Source organism: Balaenoptera physalus, assembly GCF_965194825.1.
Source record: "Balaenoptera physalus genome assembly, chromosome: 19".
Classification (NCBI taxonomy): domain Eukaryota; kingdom Metazoa; phylum Chordata; class Mammalia; order Artiodactyla; family Balaenopteridae; genus Balaenoptera; species Balaenoptera physalus.
In genome coordinates this window covers 17152530-17171122 of record NC_138900.1, presented here as the reverse complement: position 1 = coordinate 17171122, position 18593 = coordinate 17152530, and the positions used below count along the sequence as shown (strand labels likewise).

The following is an 18593-nucleotide window of genomic DNA, read 5'->3' as shown; positions in this document are numbered from 1 at the left end:
CGGCCACTTGGCCTGGGCCTTAGCACTCAGTGCTGCCTTTTCCGGGCCAGGTCCCCATCCCCCCCACACCGCGCTCCCGTCTAGGACTTCCCAGCTCCAGAGGTCATTGCTGCTGGCGGCAGAGAGGCTGCCAAAGCAAACCAGCCCCCGTGACTTGTAGGAAAGCAGCTGGGTGGAGGGGGCGGGGTGGGGAGAGCAAGGGCGGGGGTGGGGTGGGGAGGGAGAGCAAGGTGCGGGGCAGGGCAGGCGTCGGGACTGGGGCTGGGCTGGGGACACTGGAAGGGGCAGAGGCTGGAGCAGGAGTTGGGGTGCGGGAGGAGTCTGGGGCACGGACTGGGCTGAGGCCGGCCTGGAACTGGGACCGCCTTGTTCAGGAGTTGGGCAACAGGTGCAGGAAATGGCAGGGGCAGTGGTGGGCCTGGGGCTGGGCAGAGGGTGCTGGAAGGGGCAGGGGTAGACAGGGGCAGGGTTCGGCCTGAGCTGGGGCAGGGCGGGGGCTGGGCAGGAGGCAGGCGAAGAGGCCGGGGCAGGGTGGGCTTGGGGCAGCGGGTGCCCTCCCTCTGTGTCCCTCCAATTCGTAGCTCCTTCCTTTGGTCCTCGTAAGCACCCCCCAGCCTGCCCTGTCTCCCCAGAACCCCGGCCCTCAGGCCAAGCCAGTCCCAGCTCCTCGTCCCCTCAGACTGGCACACCTGAGCCCCCTCCAGGCCGGAGGCAGGTTGCTGGGCCGGCCTGGTCCAGCCCCTGCAAACCCCGTCCCACCAGCCAGGTGGCCTCCAGCGCTGCCAATCCCTTTGCCCGGCCCCTCCCCGCCCCTTCCCCCGCCTCTTGCCCAGCCCCCTCCTCCTCAGGTGAGGCAGCCAGGCCTAGCAGGCCCCGCGCCACCCGCCACCGCCGCCGCTGCCTCTGGGGCCGCCGCTGCTGAGGGCCCACCATGCTCCTGCCCAGGCCTGGAGACTGACCCTAAACCGGCACCATCTCTCAGCTCCGCCCCCACCTGCCGGACCCCAGGGTAAGGACCAGGGTCCTCAGTTCCAGTCCCCAGGACGTGGGCCCCCTCACCCACACCCGCCCTAATGCTCCGCTCCCAGTAGAAGGGCTCCCAGGGACCCGGAGAGTGGGCTGTCAGGCTTCTCCCCGAGGACCTCAGAGTTCCAGCCCCCTCTTCTTCAGACTCCAAGATGGGCCCCAGTCTCCTCCTCCCTCAGACCCAGGAGTCCAGGCCCCTGTGCCCCTCCTCCAAAGGAGAGCTGGCCCCCAAACCTCTCTTTCCTCAGGACCCAGGAGGTGAGGCCCCAGCTCTCCTCCCTCAGACCCAGGAGTTCAGACCCCTAGTCTCCTCCTCACCCAGGCCCAGGCATGGGGTCCCCCAGGCCTACAAATCCAGGCATCCCCCTGGCTGCTGGTCACACACTGACCCCATCCTTGAACCCAGCCCAGTCTGTGTCCGTGATCACGGCGTGCTCTGGCCGGGGCCCAGACCCTCAGCCTCCCTGGATGGGCGCCTGGGACTGGGGACACAGGGGCTGGCCTGGGCTCCCCCAGGCCCTGCCTCCCCCCGTTCATCTCCCCACAGGTCCCGCCCCGGCCCAGGAGGTCAGCCGGGGAATCATTAACTAGAGGCCGTGACATGGCGGAGAAGGAGGGTGAGTCCCCCTTTCCCTGAGCCCCAACTTTGGCTCTGCCTGGAGCCCTTCCTTCTGTGCTTTCTTCCCAACCCTCCACCCACTTGGAGCCCCCTCTCTCTGGCACCCCTCCTGGGGCCCATCCCCACCCGCTTCTGAAGCCTCTTCCACCTGATTAACTATTAACCAAATTTTCTGTGGGGCTGTGCCACCACCTGCCTCCCTGCCACCCCATATGACCTTCCTGGCCCCTTGCCTCAGTTTCCCCTCATCCCCCAGTGGTCTCTCAGCTACCCCTGGACCTGTCCTCTACTTGGGGCCAAGGCGGGGAGACTAGCTATCACAGTTAAGGACACAGACTCTGGAGTCAAATACACAGACTTGCATTCGAATTGGCTTCTGCCACTTTTTTGCTGTGCCATCTTGTGAAAGTGTCGTCGTTTCTCTGGGCTTCATTTCCCCCCTGGGTCAAGCATGGATTCTAATGCTACCTACCTACCTACCTACCTACGTGAGGTTGTTGGGAGCACGGAACACACGCAAGGCACCAGCATGGGGCTCAGCGTGTAAGACAAATGCGGTGCACCAGAGCTGTCGTGGAAGAGGTCGGCCGACTTGGAGTCCTGGGACCCAAGACCCCCACCGATTCCAGACATTCCTCCCACCTCCTCACACTGTGGGCAAAACAGCAGAGGGAGGACTTTGGACTCGGTCCGGATGGATGGAAAGGGGAGAGACAACAGAGAAACTGCTACAGGGATGGTGGGGAGAAACCACATCCTCGGAGTGGCGGGCACTCGAGGGCTCATGGAAGCCCCTGGCAGGGGCTCCAGACACCCTGGCTCCTTCTTACCCCCGTTCACACTCGGGAGCCAGCTGGAAGGGCCCAGTTAGGGGCGGCCTTTCCTTTCCACGCTCCCCAGCTGGGGCTGACTCCCTGTCTTCTTCCTGGAACCAGGCTAGCTGGGTTTGGTCCCAGGCAGTATCACTTTCTAGCTGTGAGGCCCTGGGCAGGCGACTTACCCTCTCTGGGCCTCGTTTCTTCCTCTGTAAAATGGAGACAGTACTAGTGCCCACCTCAGAGGATGGTGTGAGGATTTACATGCCGTGATAGGCAGGAAGCACTGAATGTGTTGGCTGAAATGATGGGTGTAGATCACTGGCCTCTTTGGGTCTCAGCACAGCTAGCGAATCAGAGCCCAAATCATTCAGCTGTGGCCCAGAGTAAATCCAGGCTCCCAGTGGCTCGGGAGAAGGTGCTGTGCCCTTGCTGAGCAGGTGGGCAGCAGAGCCCTGCACCTTTGGAACCATTCCTTCCTGGAGCCCACTGAAGGGATCTCACCAGGCCTGGGGCCTATGGGTGAATGAACCAGGGACGAAAAGCAGGGCATGTGCTGAAGGATGGCCAGAGACTGGCCTGAGGACAGAGAGAACCGAGGCACAGTGGGCTTAAGTGCATCCCCAGGCAGCTCGGGCCTGGCCTTTGAGGGGAGTCCGGCTGTCGTTTCAAACCTAGACACGAATGCTGAAAAGTTCTGGTGTTGTGGTTACTTGCTGGGTGACCCCGGGTAGGTGGCTGCACCTCTCTGGGCCTCCTTTCCTCATCTGTAAATTGGGGATGGTGATAATGACACCTTCCTCATTAACAGTTGCAAGGATTTTAGGAAACTGCAGGATGGGGTTAGGACAGGGCTAAGGTCGGTGTAGCTTCTGAGAACCATTGTGGCTGCAGTTGTGCTAATGTTTGTGTTACCATTCTGCTGGGTTTTAAAAAAATAAATAAATAAATCTAGCTATCTATTTATTTATTTATTTTTGGCTGCGTTGGGTCTTTGTTGCTGCGCGCGAGCTTTCTCTAGTTGCAGCGAGTGGGGGCTACTCTTTGTTGCGGTGGCTTCTCTTGTTGTGGAGCATGGTCTGTAAGCGTGCGGGCTTCAGTAGTTGTGGCACACGGGCTCAGTAGTTGTGGCTCGCGGGCTCTTGAGCTCAGGCTCAGTAGTTGTGGTGCACGGGCTTAGTTACTCCGCGGCACGTGGGATCTTCCCGGACCAGGGATGGAACCTGTGTCCCCTGCATTGGCAGGTGGATTCTTAACCACTGCACCACCAGGGAAGCCCCATTCTGCTGTTGAAGTGCACCCAAGGCGAGGTTCTCGGTGCTCCCTGGAGACTTAGAATCAGAGGAGGTGATATCTGAGTTGACACTCAGGATGAGGAGGGAGTAGGTAGGTGTGCCAGGCAGAGGGAAGAGCAAGGCTAACAGCTGGGGTGACAATCTGCCGGGTGTGCAGTGGCACGTAGCTAATTTGGTTTTTCTGTCGGTAAAGTTGGAAATGGAGCTGGGAGGGTGATTGAGATCCATTAGGACTCTTTTTGGTGAGAAGCTGGCCCATGACTGGGCAGTGCCGGGTCTCTCCACAAGATGGTGCTGGTGGGTATTCTTTGTTTTATAAGTCCTGTCGTTTTGGTTGCTTTTTGGAACCTCGTATCAGTTGTCTGATAAGGACCCATATGGCAGTGTGGGAATTTAGGAAAGCATGTTCAACCCCCAAATCTCTAATAGCCATGCTTACATCCTAGAGGGGCTGGCACCACAGACTGAGGGCTTTAGACTCTGTCCTGGGGAGCATTGGGGTGTCATGGAGGGTAGGGACAGGTTGGATTTGGTGTTTAGGAAGATCCCCTGGGGTTCCATGTGGAGGCTGGGCCAGAAGGAGAGACTGAGCCCAGGGGTTGGATGGGGTGGGAGTAGGGAAGGAGAGAGTGGGCAGGAGACACTCAGGAGGCCTGTAGCTGTGGTGGGAGGGAGGCGTCCTGCAGATGAGGGACAATCCTGAGGATGAGGGCCTCTGAGACGGGACCTGGGGATCTGGGGAGACATTGAGGCCAGTATGGGACCTGGGAGGTGTGAAGGACCTTGGGGATTCAAGTGGGAGGCATCTAAGAGACTGCAGGACCCCCGATCTAGGACAAAGGAGAGTCCAGGGCTGGGGACAGAAAAGGGACACAGGCTGTGGAGGTGGGTAAGACAGACGGGAGTGGGGAGGCATGAGGGGGAGGAGGCCATGGCCGCCCTGGGGACCCCAGATTTCAGGGAGTGTGTGGAGGAGATGGAGAAGTAGGGAGAGAATCAGAATCAGGCACGGGCGGTGTCCCAGAAATGAGACAGAGGGAGACTTCTGTCCAGGAAGTTGGAGTTGTGTACAATGAAAACAGACACGGAGCTGTAGATTGAACGGAATTTTAGAGACAAGGAGCCAAAGATGTCACTTGGGAGGGTTTTGCAGCCAAATGGTGGGGACAGAAGAACTGTCCTGTGAGAAGACAAGGGCAGCCTAGCGCCCTTGGAGGAACAGAGAGCAGAGCCTCAGGGGGAGGCTCGGGGGTCCTGGCTTACCCAGCCCTTTCGCCCCTGAGGGATCACGCAAGGCTGCTGCTGCCTCTCACACAGTGAGGACGCTTTCCTGCCTCAGCGAAGATACGCAGTGAGAATGGCTCTCACGCCAGGGACCCAGAGTGAGGATGCTTCCTGTCCCACCAGAGGCACCTGTTTGGGGGTTGCCCGAAGTCCCCTGAACCAGAAGGCATGAAAGCAGGGTTTGCCTCTCACCTTAAGAGACACAGGGTGGCAATGCTTCCTGCCCCAGCAGACGTGCCAAAACCTCTGGGCTGGGCTCTGAGTGGCCCAAAGCTCTGCAGGCACATCTGAACACAAAGGAACCAGGACGAGCCTGACGGCTAGGGGAGCCAAGACCTCCCACTGGAACCAGGAAGATGGTTGGGGGTGGAGGTGGGGACCTCTCTCCTCAGGGAGACAGGAAGGGGTCAGCCAGCCGGGGCTGGGCTGGCCTGGTCCACTGGGGCCTCTTTGGAGGGAGGAGCACCTTGACGGGAATGGCTGGGCTCTCAAATTCTTAAGACACTCAGACAATAGCCATCCCAGGAAGGTGCTGGACTGCTCCCTGCTCCATTCCGGGTGCTGGCCTGGCCCTGTGCCCATCAGCTGTACTGCCACGACACAGATGGCAAAGCTGGGAGGTCCTGCAGCCCTGGGAGGGCCTTGCAGATGCCAAGGGCAGTCGGGTGCATGCTAGGCCCAGCAAAAGCTTTCAGTGGCCTTTTCCCTTTGGTCCTCCCGATCCCTAGCAAAAGGGTTGGCTTTTCAGCCCCAGGGCCCCTGTTGCACTGGGAATAAAAACCCTCTTCTCCGGGGGCTGCCAGCCCTCCCCAGCTGGCCCAAGCCTTGGCCCTACTGCCTTCCCTAAGCTCATGCCATTCTGGCCACATGAGTGGCCTCTCTTGCCCTCTAACCCACCGTGCTTATTCTTGCCTCAAGGACTTTGCCTGTGCTGTGCCCTCTGCCCACTGTGCGCTTCCATGAGAGGTCTTTGCTTGGCTGGTCTCACCCCTCAGGTCTCCACTCAAAAGTCACTTCTTGGGGAGGCCCTTCCTGGACACCCCATGGAACACTGCCACCCCCAACCCACATCATTTTCTTCATAGACTTTGCCACGATCTGGAAATTATCAAGTTCATTTACTTGTTTACTTGTTTTGGTTTTCCCCTCACTTTACACACTCATTGAGAATATGAGCTCCATGAGAACCAGCATCTCATATGTCTTGTTTTGGGATGTGTCTCCAGAGCCTAGAATGGTTCCAGGTACACAGTGGATGCTCAATAGGACAATGAATGAATAAAGTCCCATTTTACTGATGAGAAAACTGAGGCCCAGAGAGGTGAAGGGAGTTGCCCAGGACCACACAGCTCTAATGATTTAAAGGCATTTATTGACCAATAAAAAACGAAAAATAAATAAATAAATAAAAGCATTTATTGAGAACTTGCTATATGCCAGCCACTATAGCACAGGGAGGGGTGGCATGGCTTAGTGGTTATACGCTTGGACCCCAGTGCCAAATCTGCCCAGGGTTCAGGACTCGGCACTGCCTCTTCCTGGCTGAGTCACCTTGGGCAGGTGACTCCACTTCTCTGAGCCTCAGTTTTCCCTGTCTGAAAAATTGGAATCATAACTTAGATAAGGACTGAATAAGTTAATGCGTTCAGAGCAGTGTTTGGCACATAAAACATGTGATAAGAGTATGGTTTTTATTATTATTATTATTATTTAAAAGAACTTTAAAACATTATACTTAGAGATGTGTGCTAGGTGGATGCCCATTCAATAGATGAGGAAGCTGAGGCTCAAAGGTGACACCGCCTGCCCAAGGTCCCACATAGGAATGGGTAAGGTCAATATATATATATTTTTTGGCCGCGCCACGCGGCATGCAGGATCTTAGTTCCCAGACCAGGGATCGAACCTGTACCCCCTGCAGTGGAAGTGCGGAGTCTTAACCACTGGACCACCAGGGAAGTCCAAGGCCAGTATTTTTAAGTGAGGCTGGCAAATTTCCAAATGTAGGTTTTCAACCTCCAGGGGCAAATTTGACCTTGGAGCTGGGTCCTTTGGGAGAGGTCTGGTTTTGGGGGGTTCCCAGGGGCAGAGGTTCTGGTATAGCAGAGAGAAGTGAGGCAGTGAGGAAATGCCAAACAGCAGGGAAGAGAGTTGCCAAGAGGGCAAAGGTCAGGGGTCACAGCCCCCAAGAGGCTCCAAGAACCTCTGGGAAAGTTAGCAGAAGTGAGACGTTCAAGAAAAGACGGCACAACGTGATGAAGGAAATACAGAAGCGCAGCGTCATTGGGGAAGAGAAATCCCTTAAGTGCCAGGAATATAGGCAGGGAGGGTGGCAGCTGTCCCAGCCACGGCTCTTCCCAGCTGGAACCCTTGGGGGGCTGGACACCTGGTTGTCCTCGCCGCAGGGGAGAGATGGCCCTGCCAACTGTTCACCCCAGGAAACTGGGCCCAGGGCAGGGCAGGCTCAGGCGTGCTAAGTTGGCCTGGGGGCAGGGCAGAGCTGGCCCCGTGCTCAGATCCTGCCACAATGAGGACAGACCTGGCAGTGGCCCCAGCATGGTGTCTATTGCAGGTGGCCGGACTGTGCCATGCTGCTCTGGACCCAAGGTGGCAGCTCTCACTGTGGGGACCGTGCTGCTTCTGACAGGCATCGGGGCAGCGTCCTGGGCCATTGGTGAGAGTGGACGGACCCCTGCGCCTCTACCCTCCCCTGCCCCCTGCAGTTCCCAGCCTACCTGCCCTCACCTCTGCCTTCTCTGCAGTGACCGTTCTACTCAGGAGTGATCAGGAGCCGCTGTATCCAGGTGAGTAGAGCGAGCTGAGACCCTCTGGGGAGCCCTGGAGGAAACCCGTACCTGGTGGGAACTCAATGAAAGGATTTTTTTGAATGAATGCGTGAATGCCTGCAGGAATGCTGGTAGTGCTCATGCACTCGTATTGTTGCTCTAAACACTTCAGTTGTCTAACCCAGTGTTTTTCAGACTCTAAATGTGTTATCCGTTAGTGCATCATGAAATTAGTGAGCTGAAAACCACACTTTAAAAAGTGTGAAATAGATTTTAAAAAATCAGAGTGCATCTCTCTCAGTAAGAAGAAGTTCTGTTAATGTTTTCTTTTGGTTTTATGAGGGTGGGACCATTATTCTCTCCATGTTACAGATGGGGAAACTGAGGCTTAGAGCATAGTGAACCATAGTTCACCCCAGAAAACAGACGTTCAAGGCTACATCATAATGTAAAAATGTGTTTCTTATTGCGGAACGTGGTCAAAACATGTTTGAGAGGTACTGTATGAATTCAGCCAACCTTTTTCTAGCTCTCCTTGGAGGTAGCTACTGTTATTATCCCCATTTACAGATGTGCAAGGTGAGGACCAGAGAGGACATGCAGCTGGTAAATGATGGGGCCACGAATAGCTCTTTGACTTGACTGGTAGAGATGTATCTGCATGCAGGTGGGAAGGAGTGACCACACAAATAGATGCAGAAACTCATTGTGGAATGAATGAATCTTCCCAAATGCCAACTCCAAGCTGCCGTTCTGTGGCTCAGGGCAGCAGGAAGAATGGGGAAGTTGGGTGATGGGATGCGTTTTTCACTCCCACAAGCCTCACCTAGTTCCATAAAGGACTCAGCTCACATTAAGAGCAGAACTGAACATCTAGACAAGGAAAGCCACCATCAAGGTCAACCACCACAGTTGCCGCTTAGAGAGCATTTACATGTGCCAGGCACAGGCCTCAGGGCTTTGCAGGTATTGACTCATTAAATCCTCCCCACAGCCCATTTTAATATGGGGAAATGAGGCTTGGAAAGGCCAAGTGACTTGCCTCAGGTCACTGGGATGGGAACCAGGCAGCCTGGATCCAGCTCTTGTGTCGAACTACTGTACTCTATTGTTTCTCAAGAAACAGCCAAGTGGGTTGCCATAGTGACGGCTAACACATGCCAGGCCCTGGCTGCAGCCTTTGCACAAGAGCCCTGTGAAGTCGGGGCCATTATCATCATCCCCATTTTGCAGATGGGGAAACTGAGGCCCAGTGACGTGAACTGACTTGTCCAAGTCGGCACATTGAATAAATGGCAGGGCAGAGGGGTCATGTGCTTGCCGGAAGCTCACTACTGCCGCTGGGCTGGAAGGAGCCAGGCTCCAAGGCTCCTAGGGTGTGGGCCCCTCTCCATCCGCACCTCATGCTTGCTTCCGGTGCCCTTCAGGCCCCAGCGCATGGGCAGCTCTCACGCCCTTGAAGGACCCTCCCTGCACCACCTTCTTTCCCGCTCACACCCCGAGGCAGGTTTCAGGGTCCTGCACCTTCACTGCTGAGCTGAGGCTCACAGCTGTCCTGCCCTCTCTGGTTCTCAGAGTCCTCTGGAAACTGCGAGTGAGAGTTAGAGGAGGTAATGATCCGTGCAACACTTGACTCTCAGCCAGCTTGGTTAACATGGGCTTTTGTGTCTCATGCTTCAGGCTGTAACTTTCCTGAGCAGGGCCTTTCTGCCCCCAGGCTCCACCGCCCGCCCCCCCGCCCCCGCCCCAACCACCGCTCCCCACAGCCATCCTGCTGCCCCTGGTAAAACCCTCCTCACACTCGCGGTTCGTGATTTACTCCTGGTGAATTTCAGGAGGGCAGGGGCATTTTGTTTACTGCCCCAGACAGTGTCCGGCACATGGTAGGTGCTCAGGAAACCTTTGCTTAATGAATAAGCATGAGGACAGATCGCCGACATGAACCAAGTTGTCCTGGGCCTCCAGCTGGAAAGTAATTAGGCCACGATTCAGACCTGGCTCTGGCCAACACCAGCACCGTGCCCTTCCATTATACTCGAGTTTTTCAAAAACGTTGGGAAATTACAAAACGAACAAACAAAAACAACCCAGAAATGATATCCCCACCTCACTTTTCTGGGATTTTCACACCTCTAAATATATCAGACAATTTGGGGAGCAAACCAGGTGACCTAGAACATACTTTTTGTATTGCTTAAAATAATACAAATAAGAATAAAGAGTTTAAAAGTGAGAAACAGTGGCACAGAATATAGTTTTAAAAATACTTGGAGGGGGCATTTGATATTCCCTCCTCCCTCCCTCCCCCCCCCCTCCAAATCCATCCATAAAGTGATAATTTTTTCCTAAAACCTCACACTTTCTGGAAATCACATTCCTGGAGCACTGAGAAGTCATTTAAAAATAAGAATTCACTGCCACCCGCAGTTGGTGTTTCAGACCCCAAGTGTTGGTCTGGGAACTCAGCGGGTGGCGGGCACCACCAAGCAGAGGTACCAGGCATCCCTGGGCCCCCACCTGGAGGCCATGACTAAGGCAAGCCAGCCAGGAAGCTCCTAGGCCAGGCTGTGGGTGAGTATATTTAGGGTGGGGTCAGGTAAGGGTCCATGTGAGAGCCACAGAAGGAGCAGGGAGTATGCAGGTGGGCAGGCCTGGGTTCAAATCCTGGCTTTACAGGTTCTTAGCTATATTCCCCCGGGCAAGTATAGCCTCTCCAAGGTTCAGTTTCCCCATCTGCAAGATGGGCATAGAAATGGTCTCTACCTTCCAGGATGGCGGTGGGATTCAAAGAACCCCCCAGATATGACACATAGCATGGGGTCAGCCCACTGACAGCCCCAGGAAACATAGCCAGTGTTATTATTACTGTGCCATTATTTTTTAACCCTCAGGAGGGAAGTCACTTGAGAGGCTGTCTAGGGCAACGTTAAAAGCTTGGGGTTTGGAGTCACTCAGGCCTGAGTGCACATCCTCTGTCTGCCTTTCTCTGTCCTCAGCAGGACAGGGTTCTCCCTGGAAGTCCTGCCTCCCCTCGTCCAGATGTGTGGGGCTGTAGGAAAACTGCTCAGCTTGGGTGTGGCCTCAGCAAGTTATTCCTACGAGGATGCAAAATTGAGTTTGCACCAGATTCACGTTCCCAGAATGTGCTCTCAGAACACCAGCCACGCAGGAGGCTCAGGAGAAAAGGGGTTCACAGCCGATCTTTCCCCAAGCTTACTCCTCCCCACCTTCCCCATCTCAGTCAGTGGCAGCTCCATCCTTCTGGCGGCTCAGGCCAAACACCCTGGAATTGCCCTCAGACCCTCTTCCCCTCACGCCCACATCCAATCTCAGCAGACCCTGTGGGCTCCACCCACAGAATCTATCCTAAATCTAAACTCTGTTCCCCCCCGCTGCCCTGACCCTGGCCCAGGCTCCATCCTCTCCCTCCTGGACCATCACACAACCTCCTCCGTGGTCTCCCTGCTCCCATCTGCCCCTACAGTCTGCTCCCCACACACAGCCAGAGGGAGCCTGTGAACCCCTGAGTCAGATCAGGGCCCTCCTGGCTCAGAGCCCTCCTCCAGCTGCATCTCACTCCTGGTAAAAGCCAAAGTCCTAGTGTCAATCTAGTCTTGTCTCCCATCTCCCCTCCTCTAGCTCACTCTGCTCCAGCCTCTTTGCTGTTCCTTAAACATCCCCCGTGTCTCCCACCCACCCGCCACCACCTTGGGATCTTTGCACTTGGCAGTTCCTTTGGCCTGGTTCTCTGTTCCCTCACCTGTCTTCTTACCTCCTTCAGATCTTTGTTTGCATACCACCTTCTCAGTGCAGCTTTCCCTGCCCACCTGTTGGAAAGTGCAACCTCCCCTCCCCCCAATGCCAGCATTCCCCTGCCTCTGTCAAGCTTGATTTATCTCCCTGGCGCCTTCTTTTGTGACACACCATCTATTTGACCTCTCTGTCCTGTTTGTTATGCATCTCACCTATTGGCCTTTGAGCTCCTCAGAGCTGGGGGTTTTGTCTGATTTGTTCATTGCCCAAAATAGAGCCTGGCACATACTGAGTGTTTGCTAAATGTAAATAAATACGGCTAAGGGCTGTGACCTGGCTTAGGTGTGGACAAGGGTCCTCTGACCATGTGAGGAGCAGCCTGTGAGGGGCTGAGGGGACACAGTAAGCCCCAGGCAGGAGGAATCCCCCGTAAGCTCTCTCCAGCCTTTCTGTGTATCTCCGCCCTACCTCTTCTCAAAGTTTGTGATGCTGTGTTTGGTTGGGTGATTTTTTTACTGCTGTCTGTCTCCCCCATTGGTGGACTTTGGTTGGTGAGGTCACAGCCCAGGGCTGTCTTGGTCATCTTTACGTCCCCCGGCATCACCCCACACAGGACTGGGCATGGAGTATGTGTCTAGTTAACACTTGTTGAATGAATGAATGAATACTGCATCCTCTGCTTGGAGAATTATCATGCAATTTAGTGTGTATTCAATGCTCTGACAAGTCCTGCAGAAAAAGATAGCTATTCTCTTTTTTTTTTTTTTAAGATTATAGGAAATCTATTTAAATATTTTGACACTGTGATGTATTAGTCAAGGGTCTTCAGGCTGCAAAAGACAAAAGGAAAATCTAAGAAACTGGCTAAACAAAAAGGGAAATTATTGACTCACTTAAGCAACAGTTCTGGGGGTTCTTCAAGCCTGACTCCATCAAGGGGCTTTAAAAATGTTATCAGAAATCTGTTGACTTTCCTCCACACTGGCTCATTTTTCCCCTTCTGGGGACAAAGACGGGCCCAAGCAGACCCAGCCTCACATGCCATTCTCCTGGGAGCTTGGTTAAAACAGTTTCCCTCTTCCCAAATCTCCTGGCAGAGTTCCAGATTTCCAGCTCATGGGCAACCAGCTTAGGAATCCCAGTGGTAGGAGGAAGCCCCCTGGTTCCCCCTGGCGGGGCAGCCAGAGTCCCAGAGACCCCGATCTTTGGTTCAGCTTGAGTCATGGGCCCTTCCAGACGCAGTCACAAATGTGGGGGGCCCGGGGTGCTGCCATCGGGCCCGCCAGGATTCAGGACTAGACCCACGGGGTCGGAGGAGAGGCCGGGAGGGCTCGGGCAGGAAGGCGACCCAGGCGGCGGTCCTGTCGCCCTGCAGTGCAGGTCGGCCCGGCCGACGCTCGGCTCACGGTGTTTGACCAGACGGAGGGCACGTGGCGCCTGCTGTGCTCCTCGCGCTCCAACGCCAGGGTGGCGGGGCTCAGCTGCGAGGAGATGGGCTTCCTCAGGTACCGGGGTGCCCTGGGGGTGGGGGGCTGGGGGGCGGGGCCGCAGGCCTGACCCCTGCCCCGCCCAGGGCGCTGGCCCACTCGGAGCTGGATGTGCGGACGGCGGGCGCCAACGGCACGTCGGGCTTCTTCTGCGTGGACGAGGGGAGGCTGCCGCACGCCCGGAGGCTGCTCGAGGTCCTCTCCGTGTGGTGAGGAGGGTGGCGGGCAGGCAGGGCGCACCCCGCCCCCCGGGCACGCACACCCGTGCTCCCCGCTGTGCCTTTCTTGCGTCTTAATTGGCCTCTCTTTTTGTCTCCCTCTGTGTCCCCATCCCTGTCTCTCCCACAGCGACTGTCCCAGGGGTCGTTTCCTGGCTACCATCTGCCAAGGTGAGACCCTGAAACTCAGAGTCCTCTTCTGAGACCCCCCCCGAGGGCAGATACCCCCAGGCAGGCCTTATCCTCTTAGATCCCGCAAGGATGGGGCTGTGTCTTCTCAGATCTCCCTCCCTTCCTGGTGGAGCCATGTCCCTCTAGGTCCCCAGGGACGGGTCTGTGTCTCCTCATATCTCCCTCCCCCCCGGGTGGAGCCATGTCCCCCTGGGTCCCCAAGGATGGGGCTGTGTCTCCTCAGAATGCACCCCCCGCCCAGGGCAGAGCCATGTCCCTCAGACCCCTCAGGTTAGGATCGTGCCCACTCACGCTTCCCAGAGTGGGGCATGACCTCTCAGACCCCCTAAGGCAGGGGGTCCAGGCCTCCCACTGCCCCTGACTGCCCCCTCTCCCACAGACTGTGGCCATAGGAAGCTGCCCGTTGATCGCATCGTGGGCGGCCAGGACACCAGCTTGGGCAGGTGGCCATGGCAAGTCAGTCTTCGCTACGATGGAGCACACCTCTGTGGGGGGTCCCTGCTCTCCAGAGACTGGGTGCTGACAGCCGCCCACTGCTTCCCTGAGTGAGTGTCTCCCACGGCGCTGAGGGGGGCAGCTGGGGAGCGGCAGGGCCGGGGAGGCTGTGCCCAAGCAGGCTGCCACCCTCCCCTCCTATCCCTGGTAGGCGGAACCGGGTCCTGTCCCGATGGCGAGTGTTTGCCGGTGCCGTGGCCCAGACCTCACCCCATGGCGTGCAGCTGGGGGTGCAGGCAGTAATCTACCACGGGGGCTATCTCCCCTTTCGAGACCCCAACAGCGAGGAGAACAGTAATGACATTGCCCTGGTCCACCTCTCCAGCTCCCTGCCCCTCACAGGTACGTCTGGGGCTGCTCCTTGGCCTGGGGACACCAGGGGCCAGGAGGACAGAGGAGGGGGCTGGGGCATAGGAATCCATGGTGATGAGGGAAATGATCTTGAGGGGCACACACTGGGCATTCATTAGACGGGGACAATTGGTACAGCCACTTTGGAAAACCATGTGGCGATTCCTCAAGCAGTTCAACGCAGAGTTACCATTTGGCCCAGCAATTCCACTCCTAGGTACGTACCCAAAAGAAATGAAAACACATAGCTACACCAAAACTGGTGCAAGAGTGTTCAGACCCGCATTATTCCAAAAGATGGAAACAACCCAGACGTCTACCATCTGACACATGGATAAACCAAACGTGCTAGATCCATACAATGGAATGATACTAGGCCATAAAAAGGAATGAAGTCCTGATTCATGGTACACAATGGATGACCCTGGACAACATTGTGCTAAGAAAGAAGTCAGGCCCAAAGAGCCACATACTGTATGATTCCATTCACATGAAATATCCAGAACAGGCAAACCTGTAGAGATAGAAAGTAGATTAGTGGTTCCCAAGGGGGCTGGGGGCATGGGGATGTCGGGAGGTCATAGGTAAAAGGGGTGATGAAAATGTCCTAAAATCAACTGTGATGGTGGTTGCACCTTCCTATTGCCAGGCAGGCTAGTACCTATATCTAAAACCTCTCTAAAAACCATTGACTTGTGCACTTTAAGTGGGTGAATTGTGTGGTATGTGAATTATATCTCAGAAAAGCCGTTACTCTCCACCCCCCAAAAAAATGAAATGAAAAAATTTTAAGTATGTGAATAAATCAGAAAGTCAGGCGTTATCCGCGTTATAGTTCTCTGGAGCATTTCCTTGCTCTCAATGAGAAAGATTCACTTGGGTGCCAATGTGTCTTTAATACCTCATCTACACCTGCCTTTTGGATTAAGAGCAGGCCGTGGGCTTCAGCTTTCAGAAGGCCACTCTGTAGTAGGAATAGTAATAATAGTATATAATAGTAATAATAGTAATAATAATGATAAAAATAAAAAAAATAGTAATGGTGATGATAACGAAGTGAAAATAGCGATGATGATGAGCCTTCAGCAGGCAACAGTATGATGATAATAATAATAACGAAAGAATACAACAATAATGATGATAGGATGAACTTCCACACCTGCACGCTCCTCCTGTGTGCAGCCACTGCCCTCAGCATGTCCCAAGCATGCACTCATTTCATTGTCCCAACAGCCCGGGGAGAGTGGGTTCTCTTATGATCCTGTTTTTTTATAAAAGGAAAGGTCCAGAGAAGGTACATAATGCCCCCCAATTCCCACAACTGGCAAATGGCAAAGGTTTGAGCCCAGGCTGCCTGGCGCTGGAATCAGTGCCTATAAGCCCCTGGCTGTGCTGCCAGGGAAGTCAATACTATTTGGTTTGCATTTTTCTTATTTTTATGGTTATTTTTCTTTTGAATGATCCATGATGCTGGTTTTCCATTTAAGGGAGCAATACATGATTTTCTTTTCTTTTTTCTAAATTAATTTTTTTATTGGAGTATAGTTGCTTTACAATGTTGTGTTAGTTTCTGCTGTACAGCAAAGTGAGTCAGTTATACCCACACATATATCCACTCGTTTTTAGATTCTATTCCCATATAGGTCATTACAGAGTATTGAATGATACATGTTTCTCTTTAAAACAAAATAAACCCTTCTCTTTAGTGAATGGAGTGAGAGGGTTAAAAAGATTGAAGTGGGGAGGTATCCATGGGGCACAGGTGGATGGGGTGGGAGGGGCCTGGGTTTGAGGCACATGGCTGAGGGGTAACAGCATGGGCTTTGGGGTCGGGTACTTGCCAGCTCTGTGATCTTGGGCGCGTGGCTTCACCTCTCCATGCCTCAGTTTCCCTCATCTGTTAAATGACTTCTGAGGGTTATTGAAATGATGAAAAGGGTTAATCTGAGTCAAGAGCCTATAGCAATGCCAGCACTCAGTTAATATTAACAATCATTGCTCTTGTCGTTGTTTTTTACTATTGCTAGTTACGTGAGCATCTCCTATTAGCCAGGCATGCTATTCAAAGCATCACCGATTTCTCACTATACACCTCTGGGGGGAAATGATTATTCTTTCCATTTTGCACCTGAGAGCTCTGAGCTCAGGGAGGTGAAGTCACCAGCAGGCAGCAGGTAGGGCTGCCAGGACCACTGGTGTGGGTTGTGCACTGCACGAGGGAGTCACGTGTCCGGGATGCCATTCTTACTGTGGGCAGAGTGGACTGGTGTGTTTATTATGATGATTTTTTTGACAGGTGGAAGTCCAGCATCTCAAGATAGTACCTTGTAAAATTTCTCACAGAGGTACCCTCTAGGCAGGGGCAGCCCCATGGGCCATGGTTAAGAACACAGGCTTGGAAATTGGGCCAAGCTGGGTTCAAATTCTGGCTCTGCCATCGACTCATTGACTCATTCTGAGGCTTTGGACAAATGACATGGCCTTATTTCCCCCTCTTTAAATGGGGGTACTAATAGCTCCTACCTCCCTGGGCTGATGGGATATTAAAGGAACTCACCCAGGAAGGTGCCTAGTACATAGTGAGCTCTCAGTAGAAGGCAACTGCTGCTGTTGTTGTTGTAAAAGAACAGAGGGAAGGGTGGGCCGGGGGCACTGGGGGCAGCTGGACTGAGGTCTGTACCAGGTGGGGCAGGCCGACAGGGGTGGGACCAGCGTGGTCTGTCTCACAGAGTACATCCAGCCTGTGTGCCTCCCGGCTGCTGGGCAGGCCCTAGTGGACGGCAAGATCTGCACCGTGACTGGCTGGGGCAACACACAGTACTACGGTGAGTTCCGTCCTCTGCCTGTGAAGTCACTGTTAAGGGAGACTCTGATCTGGGCTGGGGAGGGGCCGTTGGCCTGCTTGAAGGCCTCATGGCCCAGGGGTGTAGGGACACTAAGGAGCCCGGGTGGGCACCAGGAAGGAAGCGGGGTGTGCACACTCCCCAGCTTCGGCCAGCCTTGCCTGCACACCCCCAGGCCAACAGGCGGGGGTACTCCAGGAGGCCCGAGTCCCCATAATCAGCAGTGATGTCTGCAACGGCCCCGACTTCTACGGGAACCAGATCAAACCCAAGATGTTCTGTGCCGGCTATCCCGAGGGTGGCATTGATGCCTGCCAGGTGAGGGACGATGAGGGGCAGCCCGGGCCACCCCTCTCCGGGGGTGGAGACACGTGGCAGTGGGTGGTCAGGCTCGCTACCTCAGGGCCAGAGCGCTCTGTGACCACAGCCCACGATCATCCGAGGAGGGCCCCTCGGCCAGCCATCTTGGCTTCCAGCCAGGCCTTCCGTCCCCTACCAGGGCGACAGCGGTGGCCCCTTCGTGTGTGAGGACAGCATCTCTCGGACGCCACGTTGGCGGCTGTGTGGCATCGTGAGCTGGGGCACCGGCTGCGCCCTGGCCCAGAAGCCAGGCGTCTACACCAAAGTCAGTGACTTCCGGGAGTGGATCTTCCAGGCCATAAAGGTGAAATTTGGGCCCAGGTGGGAGCCAGAGGGTGGGAGGGTTTGGGACTCTGAGGGGGAAAGGGAGCCAGGGTTTTCCAGAAACCAACGCTCAGACTTAGAAGAGGGTGCCCTAGGGAGCGGATAGCCTTAAAAGGCCTCCTGGGGAGGGGAGTTCAGCTGTGGGACTTTGGGGGAAGCCTCTCAGACCTTGGAAGCCCCTAGTTGTCTTTCCCCAGACTCACTCCGAAGCCAGCGGCATGGTGACCCAGCTCTGACCTGTGGCTTCTCGCTGTGCACGCCTGCAGGGCCCAAGCTGATCTAGGTGGCTCCAGCCCCACATGATGGGGTTCACCCTGGGATGGAACATTTTTCTTCTTGGGCCCAGCCCACAGGTCCAAGGATACCCTCCCTCCAAGGTCCTCCACAGTGGCGGGCCCACTCAGCCCTGGGACCACCCGAGCCTCACCCTTCTGACCCCCATGTAAATATTGTTCTGTCGTCTGGGGAGTCCCATCTAGTGCCCCTGATGACAGGATGCTCTTTAAATAATAAAGATGGTTTTGATTAATGTGGTCTCTGAGTTTGCAAATGTAAGCAGCAAATGAGGACATTTTGGGGGGATGGAAGAGAGCAATTGGGCCTGGCAGACATCAGGCAGGGAGTATGATCCTCCAGTTCCCACTGGCTTAAGAGAAAATATCTTAATTGGTTCACCTAACTGGAAATGCTCTGGAGCGTCTGGCTTCAGGTACTGCTGGATCCAGCTGCTCTAATATTTTTCATC

The 18593-nt window shown here is 55.0% G+C and overlaps 1 protein-coding gene across 2 annotated transcripts; it reads left to right on the top strand.

Moving 5' to 3' along the window:
* Positions 1-848: 848 nt before the first annotated feature.
* On the top strand, positions 849-18377 carry HPN (hepsin). Of its 2 annotated transcripts, none has more exons than XM_082438934.1 (13): positions 849-1009; positions 1574-1643; positions 7612-7713; positions 7802-7843; positions 12954-13083; positions 13152-13274; positions 13414-13454; positions 13855-14020; positions 14122-14312; positions 17051-17146; positions 17340-17482; positions 17664-17828; positions 18115-18377. In XM_082438934.1, the coding sequence occupies exons 2-13, from the start codon at positions 1628-1630 to the stop codon at positions 18124-18126; spliced, it is 1227 nt and encodes a 408-aa protein (XP_082295060.1). In that variant the 5' UTR covers positions 849-1009; positions 1574-1627; the 3' UTR covers positions 18127-18377. The 2 variants fall into 2 exon arrangements, with proteins under 2 accessions (XP_082295060.1, XP_082295059.1); XM_082438933.1 differs by having other exon boundaries at positions 18046-18377.
* The last annotated feature ends 216 nt before the right edge of the window (positions 18378-18593 follow it).